At 37.3% G+C, this 14,149-nt stretch overlaps 1 protein-coding gene across 1 annotated transcript in view; it reads right to left on the bottom strand.

Annotated features, from left to right (window-relative positions):
• Window positions 1-5,072: 5,072 nt before the first annotated feature.
• LOC111379620 (beta-glucuronosyltransferase GlcAT14B-like) overlaps window positions 5,073-14,149 on the bottom strand; it is a 13,041-nt gene continuing 3,964 nt past the window's right edge. The window contains exon 4 of the mRNA XM_023003037.1: window positions 5,073-5,832. Coding sequence (XP_022858805.1) covers window positions 5,318-5,832 — 515 coding nt within the window. The 3' untranslated portion in view covers window positions 5,073-5,317. The remainder of the gene's footprint in view (window positions 5,833-14,149) is intronic.

Here is a 14,149-nt window from a genome sequence, read left to right as displayed (position 1 = left end):
TTTTGAGGAAATTACACCGTCCCCGGTGTTTTAACTTTATAGTGCAAATATTTGGTAGGAAGTTCTGTTATTCACAAATTCGGGATGAATATGATAATTAAATATCTCCCCAATTCCAATTCCAACCCTAACCATTTCAATTTACCCTCTCTTTCTCTCTCTCTCTCCATCTTCATTACCAGGCACCAGTACTATATAGGTTATGAAATAGAAAGTGGCACTAGAACAACCATCCGACGGGGGCGCTAACCACGACCATCTGGCGACAACATCACCATTACTGTCGGCGCTTTGAGATCAGCGTTGCTCGACGATAGATTTTGGAGATTTTTTTGTAGGAATTTGAGGCGATGGGGGCATAGGTGGTGGATCTGACGATTGGGTTGGTTTTTGCTGGCAACTGCACTGTGTTTGCGGCGTTGCTCGACGACGAATTTTGGAGATTTTTCTTTGTGGGAATTTGAGGCGGTGGCGGTAGCTTGTTGGATCCGGTGGTGGTCTGTGCCGACTTCTCGCGCGACGGATTTTGATCTCCGTCGTGTGAATATTGATATGTCGGTGTCTGAATGGTGTGAATATTGATCTTTTGGTGGTGGTTGTAGTGGTGTGACATGGTGTGCTCAGATCTGGATGGTGGTGGCGGTGATAGTATTTGGATGGTGGTGCGGTCATATTGTGTGGTTTACGGTGGTGGTCGTGTTGGTGGTAGAGACATTGGTTATGTGTTGTTGGTGTTTTTGGTGGGAGCGATCGTGGTGGTTTTCTATCAAATTGGGTATTTGTTGGCATGTGTGGTGGTGGCAGTCGTGGTGGTTTCTAGTGACGGAGGTGTTGGTTGTGCTTGCCTTGATTTTTATTTTTGTTGGTTTTTGTGTTGGCATCGATAACGGGTTGAGGGTGGTTGCAAGTGCTTGTGACGTCAATGATGGTGCGATAGTGGTGGTGGTGGTCTGTGACCACTCTTTGACGAGTGTGACCAACTATATAGTTATTTGTGACTATGTGACATTGGGGACGATAACGAGGTGAGGGTGGTCGCAAGTGGCCGTGGTGGCAGTGGCAGAGCGATAGTGTTAGTGGCGGTGGTCTGTGACCACTATTTGACTTATGTGACCATCCGTGACCAAATATTTAACCGTCATCAACAAATTTAAAATTATGTGACCTATAAATTTTTAGATATGTGACCTTCGAAATAATCTGTGATCTATAAAAAAATTTATTTGTGATCTTGAAATAATCTATGACTAATTAATTTAATGATATGTGACTAATAATTAAATTATGACCTAAAATTTTGTATCTGTGACTATTGGTTTTATAACTATGACCTTATTACATTTAATTAATAAATAAATAACTAATTTTTGCACTTTTAAACTTAGAACTTAAAAATTGAATTGGTGTAAACAATACGCTTGAGTTATGAATTTTTTCCAATTTTTAACTATGGCAGCCCATAACACGAATGTGGCCCATGAAAACCAAAATAAGGCCTGCGTAATCCGTTGGCAGAGGAGTCCATCACATCCATAACTCGTGAAAGCTATCCGCCGCCTAATTTAGGGTTTACTAGTGACGAATCATAAAACCCTGTGTCACTAATATTTTCTATAAAGAGGGATTCCTTAGTCGGCTTCAACTGAACCCATCAATGGCTGCCAATTCCTCTTTCTCCTATCTTCGGCAAGGGTTTATTTCTTTTTTCGTTTATTTTTTGATATATTTATCTGTTATTCTTGAATTGAAATCAGGTGATGAGAAAAAAACTGCAACAATATGATCGTTAATTTTCTATGATTCATTGTATTTAAGTCTCTGATGATTTCTCATCTCTTTAATTCCAAATTCATTTTCTCTATTTCTATTATAAATTTATTTTTTTAAAATTATTTTGATTAATTCTAGTTTTTTATTTTTTGGAATCTGGGAGATATGATGAATACCCAATTTGGTCCGTGTTTCTGAATAAACCGTGACAGATAAACCCTACCAATCTCTGATCTCCTCTTATGTTCTTTGAAATTGCCCAAAATTTTACACAAATTCATCGAAAATAAATTAAGATTCAATTTTAAAATTTTTTTTTTTATCTTGATATACTATGAAATAATTTTAGCAGCTCTATGATTTCCTGCCTTATTATAAGGCAATATACGCTATTCTGACATGGAGTATGAACAGATAATTTTTTTGAGTATGAGAGCTGCTGCAATTTCGTTTTATTTTTAATTCAACTAATTAAATTTTTATTGTTAATTTTGTTTAATACATGACATGGTTCGTTGTATTATTATATTATTGATTTATTTGTCTGTTATTTGGTTTAGTTCTTTTACTTCTGCCGTGACGATTTATGAAAAATTCACATGTCAGACTTCAGAGATTTTAAAAAAAATCCATGAGAAGAAATTTCATGCTTTCTGAGCAGAACTCTGTTTGCATTATTTGGTTTTAGCTCTCTTATTTTAAATATATTCATAATGTTTATTTTATCTATTTCTTCAGTAAATAAGTGAATTATATATAATTTTCCTGGTTTTTCTTGATGTTCTTCGTCAATGGTACACACATCAGTGGCTATGTTATAAAAACTGCCTCTAGGTGCGAGGTTTGGTAGAACAATTTGTCTTAATCCTATTAATTCTTTTCTTTAAAAAAATTATTTCATGTTATTAATTTTTTTTTAATTTTTTGAAAGGCTTTTATTTTACTTCAGTTTATAATTTTAAATGACTTTATTTTTATGAAAGACAATGACTTTATTGATAACTATTTAAGTTATGGTGTTATCTATAATATATAATTTTGAAATTTATCGTTTCATTGGAAACTTTTAAAATATGTATGAAGTTCCTATAAATCTATTACTTAGAATTTGTTTAGTTGAAAGTTTGAAAAATAGTAGCATTTGTATCTCAAAAACTTGAAAATTGTTTAATTGTAAGAATTATAATGCAACCCTTGTTTGAGCCCCCACTTTAGGGAAAAAATGTGTTATTGAATAGTGATATTTTGAAGATTGTTTTTGAAAAATAAGAAAAATGTTTTGATTTACATGTAAAATTATTTAATTAGATAATACAATTGAAAATAAGTTTTGAAAAAATGAAATTTAATAAAGTGGGGCTCTAATCAGGGTATTTTTATAATTTTAGATGTTTGATGTGTATTATTTTAATTATTAAATAGTTTTTAAAATGATCTAGTATTTATAATAATAATAAAATGAAGTAATGTTTTTTATGCCTATGTCTCATTTGAGCTTAAAGTTTGAAACTTGATTTTTATGTTTAGTAAAGCTTTAAACTTATAAGAATACTACTAATGGCTTGTTTCAATGGCGAATAAGAAAAAATAGGAAGCATGAAAGAAGGATTTTTCTGTTTGAGAAGTTAGGTATAAGGTCCGTTTGGTACGTATTAATGTAAAAATGAGAATGAAAAATATAGTTTGTACGGGTACCATATAAGAGATAGAAAGCCAAATATGATGATTTGATGTGATGGATAACAGTCATATTTTTCATTTTAATAGGCAAATAATGAGAAACAAATGGTGACGTAATGAAAATTTAGTTGATGAGTTCTTGGTTCGTAATAAGCCTTTGGTAGTCATTTTTTCATAATTATTTTTTTATTTTTAATTATACATTTTTTCAAACATTCTTAATGTAAATCAAAAAATTCTACCTACCTTTCTTTAAAACCATTTTGTAGCTTGGGAGTTAATTGTTCAAATGATCACTGAATTTATGTTTATGTCTTTGCTTAGTTATTAAAGTTTAAAGTGTCAAGTTTTGATTATTGAATTTAGGTCCATGTCTTCGATTGTTCATTGAAATTCAAAATATTAAATTTTGACCACTGAATTTTGAAAAATATTGTACATTACTCATTGAAATTTCAAAAATTATTGTATATTAATCACTGAATTTTGAAAAATGTTGTACATTATTCATTGTAAATTCGATATTTTTAAAAGTTCAATAGTTATGTTAGTAACGTACGGCATATTACAAAGTTCAGTGATTAAAATTTGACATTTTAAATTTTAGTGAGTTATTTAAGATATGGATTTAAGTTCAGTGAGCAATGGAAGACATTTATTTAAGCTTAGTGATAGAAACTCGACATTTTAAATTTCAATTAATAATAAAAAGCATGGATCAAAGTTAAGTGACAATTGGAAATTTTCATTATTTTCATGATTATAATAATAATTATTATTATTTGTATTTAAAATAAATTTTAAATGTATGAAATAATAATAATAATAATAATAATAATAATAATAAACATGATTATTTAAAGTTAACACGGAATAATTTAATATTTTCATTCTTGTAGAGTTTCTACTAAATTTACTATGTTTTCTATATTTATTAATGAATTTAATGTTTTCATTAATTTAAGTAATTATTTATTAAGTAATTTATGTATTTGTAAAATAAATAAATAATTTTCTTTTTCAAATAGTTAAATTATTTAAAATAAAAAAAAAGAATAAAATGATTAAATACTGTTTATTTGACGTGGTTGGAGATAGTTTGTAGTTTGGTGTAAGATTTGATGCAAAATATTGTAAATTTTGGTGGTAAGATTGGAGATGAACTTAGAGAGACCAACACTGATAGAAATAATTACCCCACAAATTTAATAAACTTATGGCAAAAATTCAATCAAATTAATTTTTGGCGACGCTCATCTCGATCATTTGAGCTTTTAGTTAGTGAAATGCCAGCCAAGACCACCTTGCCTGCGTTCCTCGTTGCATCTGGTACCTCCCATTTACATAATAGCTCTTTCTATTGGTCGGCCGTTTGGCTCCCATTAATTTGAATTATAATAAGAGGAATCATGTTTTTTTCGGAAAAATGAATGGTGGTAAAAGAATGAAAAATTTTCAATTTACATATAATATTATTTAATTGACGATCATGTTGTTGAAAATGAGAAAGAAAAATTTAATTTAAATTGATGAGATTTAAAGAGAGCCAAATGGGGTTAATATAAAAACAAACAAAACATTGAATAATATATAATTATTTTATGGATAAATGGTTTTACAAAAAAAAGGCCGGAAAAGCAACAGCCATTGAAATTTCCTTTTTCTTTCAACACGTGCGAGAATTTGCTGATACAAGTACACATGTTTATACATACTGAACAAGAGGTACATGTTTGGCATGATTCCACATCGATTTTCGAATTCATGCAAGCCCTGATCAAATCATTCTCCCATTTGGAAATTATATCTCGCTTACCCATCTATTTTCTGATATAAGTAATATCTTTCTCTTCTTGAACAGGTTTAGTTATTTGCACTGCCTTGGTCGGAAATTATCTTCTGATAATAAAGAGCTAATAAGATTTTCTAGTCTCTTTGCACCTGCAGTAGGCCTTAGAACTGTTATATTACCCACAACCGAGCATGGATCTGTCCCGTTTTTCCCCATACCTATGCACCACCCACCTGGAGCGATCATGCCTCGACCACGGAACAGGAGCTCAGAATCAATTTTGTCGAGCACTGGGTCTTCATGGTGAAACTTTCTAGCAAATGGGGCATTACTGTCGACCATTCTTTGCATGTCATCAACTCTAAGGTAGTGGGGATGCTGCTTCGGGGGATTATCCCACGATATGAAATGAAGATCACTGTTCACAGTTGTATTCTGGAATTCATGAGCGTTACAGATGACGGTGTGGAAGTAGCCTTCTGGAGAGGATAAGAAATTAGCATAGTACATGAGGACAGTTCGCGGTAAGTTATCCCATCCCCATATGCAGTAGTCGATGAACGGTCGAGAGAGTGCCATCCAAGCAGATCCTGTAGAAGAGGGAATTGAGTCAAATCCTGGAAACATGCCACACATTTGCATCTTTTTGGGCACAAATCATGTCCAACATAAAGATTTCCTTCACAGGAATTTAGCACCCTTTCCAGGTGAATGAATCGTAAGATTTCCATAATCCAAAAGGCTCAAAACAAGACTAATCTCGTCAAATAGAGTGTAACAAACAAGCCTAAAGCATAAAACATAAGCTTTATGTGCTTTTACTCACAACTTCATTGACTAGATACCTTATCTAATATTGACCATAATAATGAAACCCCTGAAATTGAATACATTTTTCTCGAGAAGATATGATGCAGCAATTTATCAGTTTAAAAGTACAGCACCAGCAAATGGACACACAAACACCGCCACATAGGCCATGTTCAAACATCGCCACCCCAACTGTGGACAAATACACAGTTTTCAACTATTTCTCTTTATTTGTCACTTCAAAAACTTGTATTAAATTATAAAAATTTCCAGAATTTATGTTAAACACTGAAAGTCACAAATGCAATGCAACTCAATTAAAACATAAGAAAGTTACAGCATTGAGGTAAAAGCCAATGCAAGACAGATGGGTATCATACCTAAAAGAACGGACATCATAAGAATATATATTCTTACTACAATAGTAAAGAAGTGATGTTAAATTATCAAGAAAATTACAAACCAAGGATCCACATAGGCATGAACATGGTTGGTTTGGGTGGTTTTTGAACTATTTTCAAACTAAACCAAACCATTTCATTTTCCAAACCAAAACAAATCAAACCAAAACATTTTTTGCAGTTTGATTTAGTTTCAAACCACGGTTTTAGCAACTTAAAAAACATCTTTCGAACAAGTGAAAAAATAAATACTTTAGTTTGAAATTTCACAATAATATTTAGATTGAAACCTTCTAATATAAAATTTACAATACTATTCCCCCGGAGCATAACCCAATGATGCAATGGACATGAGTGAGATAGTATCAGCCTTGCTGGTGTGAGGATTCGATTCCTGAAATATGGAATTTGACTCTTTGTGAGCATCAGTGTACGGACAAACTCTTGTTCTCTAGTTTGCTGAGGCACATCCTTCGATTTACCACCCTCACGATACTCTAAGAGTGGGACGGTGGGGACCCTCAAAATTGGGTTCAACCTTTTACAATACTACTATATTTGTCTCAATACAAGGTTCAACAACAAAATTTAAGCTTGCAATTTCATTCAAGAAAAATATTATCATAAATAAATTATAATTTTCCTAAAGAGCCACTAAAAGCCAACTATCAAGTAATTTGTTTAAACAGAAATTGATCTAATAAATGATATACCTTGGAGAAAACAAGTAATTTTTCTTTAAAAAATTGGAGAACAATTTGGTTTGGCTACAAGCAGTTTTTAAATATTGAAACATAAACCGAACCATTTCCAAATGATTTGTTTTGGTTTTGAAATGGCCAAAACCTAAACCATGTGAATCCAAACCAACAGTTTCAAAACTGCGATCTAGGTTTGGTTTGAAAGATTGGCAATTATTTTGTTCACCTTTAGATCATCCATGCCCTAAAAAGGTTAAGTTGAACTTAAATTGTGGGAACCAATAATAAACCCAATGCCTATGTACGAAATAAAAGTTTCACTACTCAGTACTTACAATTGCAAAAACAATGACAAACTATAGTGCAGATATCAATTTGAAATAAAAAGCATCAACTGGCCAGAAGGTATACAAGTACACTCTTTCAAACAAATGTTTTCCCACTTGCTCAGACACAGACCAACATATAAGGATTTTGCGAGAACACATACTCATAAAACTTCAAATTCAGTCAAAAATATGACAGGAGAGAAAATTTCTGAAGACACATTTCCGTTTGCTTCTACATCTTTTCCCCAACCTCTTTTGAACTTTCTTCAGCATTGGGAAAATATCTTGAGACAAAGATCATAATTTGGAAATTCCAGTTGAGAATCTTTCCAAATATAAGAGAGGAAGACACGGAAACACAATAAAGGAGAAGCATCAAACACTATATGTAAACCGTGAATACAGGTTAAAAGCTCAATGCCGAGTGAATTAGGCACAATGCGAGATCATAATTTCACTCTTCTTGTTTCCTTTTCGACAAACTAGTACCTTAATGATATCAGATTATTCACCAACTTATGTTCCATAAGCAAGTTACCATTTCACTCTTTAACTGAAAAATAACATTGACATAGAGCACGTTTGGTTATGATTAAAAGAAAACTACGAGTTTGAAATAACATTTTGTTTCCAAAAAATGTTAGGATATATTATTTTTTCTCACTTGTAAGTACAAAATGTAACTCGATGTGAAATTAACTCCTACATGAGAACAACTTATAAGCAAACTTTTTAGCTTAGCCAAAACATGCTTGATAAGTGTAAAATTTACACTTATCTAAGCCACCAAAAGAAATTTTTGTTAGTATTATCGTGGAATCGATACTTAATTATTTGTGTTTTTGGATTATGTTAGGCGAAAACTCGAGATCAGACCAAGAAGGAAGAAATTGAATTAAAAGTTGCAGTTTTAGGATCAAATTCCACACTTTGGGAATTGAAGAAGATATGGGCTGCACAAAGACATGGAATTAAGGACTAACATGTACACGCTGAAATAGTGGTATTCATTGGCACAAATTACAAAATAAATTGGAATGAAATGTAGGACTGAATGCAATTGGAAATCCAGCTGGAAGAAGTATAAATAAATGTCAAATGGGGCTTTAAACGAATTGGACTCCAAAGTGGACATCGAAAGCTGGCGACAGAAAGAAGGAAACTACAAAGCTGAATTAATTAGAGTCATATTTGGAGGAAAAGAGGAAGCTGGCGAAAATCAAGATAAAAAGGGAGCAGATGGCAAGAGAAGAATAATTTTTTCCAGATTTATAGGCGCATAAAATCAAGAATTTGTACAAGAATTTTGGGAATTAATCACATACTGTCATCAAACTACTTTTGCTTTAATTTTTATTAATTAATTCTAGCTTTGATTTAAAATTCTGTTCTTGCTTTTCCTTTTCAGGTTTCCTTGCATGCTAAGTTCAAGAGACAATGATCTCATACCAATTGATCCGCAAATCGAATGCATTTTCAGACAGATAATTAAGCAATAGCAAGAGAACCTCGCGGCATAGCAGAACATAGCATTACAATGGGCACATGTTGAACAGCCAGTTGAAATTGATGAAGATGATTTGCCACTCGGTCAATTCATCACACCAGATGTTGCGCTAAACCAGTCAAGCATTGTTTATCCTTCATTCAAGCAACAAGACTATCAACTGATGACACACATCATTTTATTGTTCCAGAACGGAGTATCTTTTTATGGTAAGTTGATAGGGGTGATTGTGATTGTGCAAAAAAAGAAGGTGATGAACAGAAGTCTTTTGGAATTTTCTCTGATTTATTCAATATGGAAGGTAAACTGGAAACTACAAATGAAACATGATAACCAGCACTTTGAGAAGCTGGGAATTCTCCACTACAGCAATTAGTAAATTCTTGATACCTCTACCCTTCTTTCCCACCCTTACATATAACCCTTCCCGTAACTAATCTAACCAACTCACTAACAAATTCAAAACAACTCATTATAACAGAATAAGCCCAAATGAACTTCTGGAGTATTCTGTGCCTCTGTCATTTTAGGTCACTCCTTGGTGCTATTGTTTATCTCCTTGCGTCTAGTGTAGGTGAATCTAATCAGGGGCTTATCAACTACCCCCCTCCACTAGCATTCCCGAGTCTTCTCCCAGCTGTAGCGGTAATGGTGAGACAATATGTGCATCTCCGACAGCCTTACTCAGTTGAGACACATCGAATACCGGGTGGACGCGCGTGTTTGCTGGTAATGCTAGTCGATATGCTACCTGACCCACCTTTGCCAATACTTCAAAGGGACCAAAGTACCTTGGGGCCAACTTTTCATGGGATCGAGCAACCAGCGACCGGCGTCTATATGGTCTCATTTTCACATACACCCAATCCCCCTTATCAAAGCCCACGGCCTTGCGATGTTTGTCAGCTTATAACTTCATCTGTTATTGAGTTCTATGTAGGTGCACTTTTAATTCCTCCAATACTTGGTCTCGTTCCAACATTTGCTGTTCAAGGGACGAGACGGCTGTGGTTCCCTTATCAAATCGTATCAATGGAGGAGGATCACGCCCATAAAGTATTCGGAATGGGGTGAGTTGCGCCAATACGTGGAAAGAGGTATTATAGGAATATTCAGCCCAATGAAGGAAGCGGTACCATTTGCAAGGCTGAACTGAGGCAAAGCACCTTAGATATGTTTCCACTCCCCTGTTCATGACCTCCGACTGCCCGTCTGTCTGGGGATGATAGGCAGAGCTATACGTTAGTTTAGCCCCCTGCAACTTGAAGAGTTCATTCCAGAATTGACCCACAAATACCTTGTCACGGTCGGAAACAATGGAACGAGGGAACCCATGCAGTCGGGTTACCTCCTTGATAAAAGTGACTGCCACGGTTGGGGCTATGAAGGGGTGTTTCATGCATACTTACTCAAGCGGTCAACCACGACCAAAATGGAATCGAACCCCTCTGATTTTGGCAATCCTTCTGTGAAATCCATTGATATATCTTCCCATACTTTATCAGGCACCGGTAAGGGTTGAAGCAACCCAGCTGGGCCAGGGTGGAATACTTGTGTTGTTGACAGACCGCACAAGCTGCCACATATGCCCTTATGTCCTTCTTCATCCCTTTCTAGTACACACCCTCAGCTATTCGCTTGAATGTTTTTAAAAACCCGCCATGCCTTGCTGTCTTCGTATCATGGCCTTCATGTAAGGCTATCTTAACCAAGGAGGAATCTTTGGGCAATACTAACCTATCATTGTAAAGCAAATTTCCTTGGACCAAGATGTAGCCTGGGGGGCCCGAGTGACCACTACGCAGGGTAGTCACAATTGTCCTTAATTCAGTATCCTCTTCGACTGCCTTCAGTACCTCGCGGAGCTATATTGCACTGGAAACACTTACAGCCATTAGTGTGGAAGCATTCATTCGGGAGAGAGCATCAGCCGCTTTATTTTCTAGCCCCGGTTTGTATTCAATGTCAAAGTCGAATCCCAAGAGCTCGGTTAGCCACTTTTGATATTCCATATTCACTTCCCGTTGCTCCAACAGAAATTTGAGGCTGCGCCAATCCATCCGTACCACAAATTTTCGCCCTAATATATAATGCCTCCATTTTTGCATAGCCAACACGATGACCATCAGCTCCCGTTCGTAAATGGACTTACTTCGAACCCGTGGTGGAAGTACCTGACTGAAGTAAGCAATTGGCCGCCAGTTTTGCATAAGGACAACGCCTAAACCAAACCCGAATGCATCGGTTTCAACGATAAAAAGCCTGTGAAAAGTCTGGCATCCCCAAAATAGGTACCGTTGTCATGGCTTGTTTCAATTTGACAAAAGTAGCCTCTGCTTCGTCATTCCACCCGAAGCTGTCCTTTCTTAATTGTTGTGTCAAAGGCCACGCTATACTCCCATATTCCTTGACAAATCGACAGTAATACCCTGTTAACCCCAGAAATCCTCTTAACTCCCTGATGGATTTTGGCCTTGGCCATCCTCTCATGGCTTCCACCTTGGCTACATCAACAACTACTCCATTTCCAGAAATGATGTGACCCAGGTAATCCAAATCCTTCTTTCCGAAAAGGCATTTCTTCTCATTAGCATAGAGCTGATTTTCCACAAACAACTGCAACACCACCTTTAAATGAACTATATGCTCCTCCACCGTCCGACTGTAGACTAGAATATCATCGAAGAATACCAAAACAAATTTCCGAAGATTGTTTCTGAAAATGTCATTCATGATAGACTGGAAAGTGGCCGGGGCGTTCTTTAGACCGAACAGCATAACGAGGAACTCTTAGTGTCCCTCGTGGGTCTGGAAAGCAGTCTTCGGCACATCCACCGACTTTACCCGAATCTGGTGGTACCCTGATTTCAGATCAATCTTGGAGAATACAGTTGCCCTTCCGAGCTCATCCAACAACTTGCCGATGACAGGGATTGGAAACTTGTCGGGGACTGTAACATTGTTTATAGCTCGGTAGTCGACGCAAAACCTCCAACTCCCGTCTTTCTTCCTTACCAATAACACCGGGCTTGAGAATGGACTCATACTTGGCTGGATAAGGCCTGCAGCCAACATTTCCCGCAGTAGCTTTTCAATTTCGTTTTTCTAGAAATGGGGATAACGGTATGGTCGAACGCTGACTGGGGCAGATCCTGGGTGTAAAGTAATGGCATGATCCCGAGCTCTTGAAGGGGAAGATGCTTGGGACATTCAAACACATCAGCAAAACCACGTAATACCTTGCTAATTACTTCCGGAGGGTCCAAAAGGGTCGTCTCAGCCTGGACAGAAATGTTCCCCAGTTCTAATACCACCCCCTCCCCTTGTGCTCTGAATGCCTTCAACATTGATTTAAGGGAGACCGATGTCTTGCTCAAACTGGGGTCCCCGGTTAATGTAACCTTAATGCCAGCTACATTGAACGTCATAGTCAGCTCTCTCCAGTTCACACTCATTTCCTCCATTGATCGCAGCCATTGCATTCCCAGAATAACATCTGAACTTCCCAACTCTAATGGGAGAAAATCTTCTTCTACAGCTAAATTTTGTATCTGCAGTCTTACCCCCTGCATATATGCCTTCTCCTTTAACCGTTAACCCCGTCCCCATGATGACGCCATATCCCATGGTTCTGGACAACGGGAGACCCAGTTGTTGGACCAATTCTGCAGAAATAAAGTTGTGAGAGGCTCCACAGTCAATCAGTACCACTACTTCCTTTGTTCCCATCGAGCCTTTTAACTTCATCGTTTCTGGAGTAGTGAGACCCACCACGGAATTAAGGGATAATTCCACAGCATTACCCACTTCAGCCCACTTTTCCCCGGCGACTTCCTGTGCATCGCCGTCCGAAACCTCCAGTGTGGTCGAAATTTCGATGTCAGCTGGGTGTTCTTCCTCAAGCTCCCTTATCACCATTACCTGGAGCTCCTTGTTCTTACATCGATGGCCCACAGTGAATTTCTCATCACAGCGGTAGCATAATCCCCTTTCCCTTTTTGACTGTATCTCAGCATCAGTAAGCCGTTTGAAGGGACGGGATGGAGAGTTCCTGGAAATGGGATTGGAGCGTTGATAACTGGGGCTCACTGGTGTCGCTGCCTTTACATATGAGTTTGGGGGTTGGGCTGGATAGGGATTATAGCCCAGTTGAGTAGGTTTGGATTTAAATGGGCCGGGACTAGTTGGACCGCACCGGATCACATTATTCCTTTCTTCAACCCGGAAAGCCACCTCCATAATCTGCTCCAGGCCCACCGGATTAAGCAACTAGACCTCAGCCTTTATTTCAGCCTTCAACCCGTTAATGAAAGCACTCTCCACGACCTCCTCTGAGACGCTTCGTAACGGCGATGCCAGCTGCTCAAATCGCCGACGATAGTCCTGAACAGTGGTGGTTTGTCGGAAGGCCAAAAACTGGGCGCAGAGGATCCTGTCCTGCGATGATCGGAATCGTCGTAGTAGTTGGAGTTTCAGCTCCTCCCAATTCTCCACGATTCTGTGTCGATCTACCCATTGGTACCAGGCCAAAGCTCCTCCCTCCAGACAAACCGTTGCTGCCTCTTTCTTCTCTTCCTCTGTCATCAGGTTAATGACGAAGTAGCGTTCCACACGAAAGACCCATCCATCTGGGTCTTGACCATCAAGCACAAGCATGTCGAGTCGATGTACCCGCGGGTCCCAACGCCACCCAGTTTCGGTCGTTCCCCCGCTGCTCTGAATTTTCTCCGAACTTGCCTGAGTCTCCCCAGTACTTGGTGAAAAGGTCAGTTGGTTGGTGGCAACCTTTTTTCCTTCCTGTCCCGTTCCTAGTTGTCCCAAGAACGGAGCACGAAATCAAGTTTTCCATCAATTCGGAGCATAGCTGATGAATTTCGGTCCTCATATTCGTCATTCCTATCTGTATTTCAAGATGATTGTCCGCCACTTGTTGTTCCAGCACTACAACTCGATCGGTGAGGGTCATTTTGCTTTGATACCAATTTGATAGGGGTAATTGTGATTGTGCAAAAAAAGAAGGTGATGAACAGAAGTCTTTTGGAATTTTCTCTGATTTATTCAATATGGATGGTAAACTGGAAATTACAAATGAAACGTGATAACCAGCACTTCAAGAAGCTGGGAATTCTCCACTACAGCAATTAGTAAATTCTTGATAT

Source organism: Olea europaea, unplaced genomic scaffold (assembly GCF_002742605.1).
Source record: "Olea europaea var. sylvestris unplaced genomic scaffold, O_europaea_v1 scaffold2010, whole genome shotgun sequence".
NCBI classification, from domain to species: domain Eukaryota; kingdom Viridiplantae; phylum Streptophyta; class Magnoliopsida; order Lamiales; family Oleaceae; genus Olea; species Olea europaea.
This window is presented reverse-complemented; position numbering and strand designations above follow the sequence as displayed.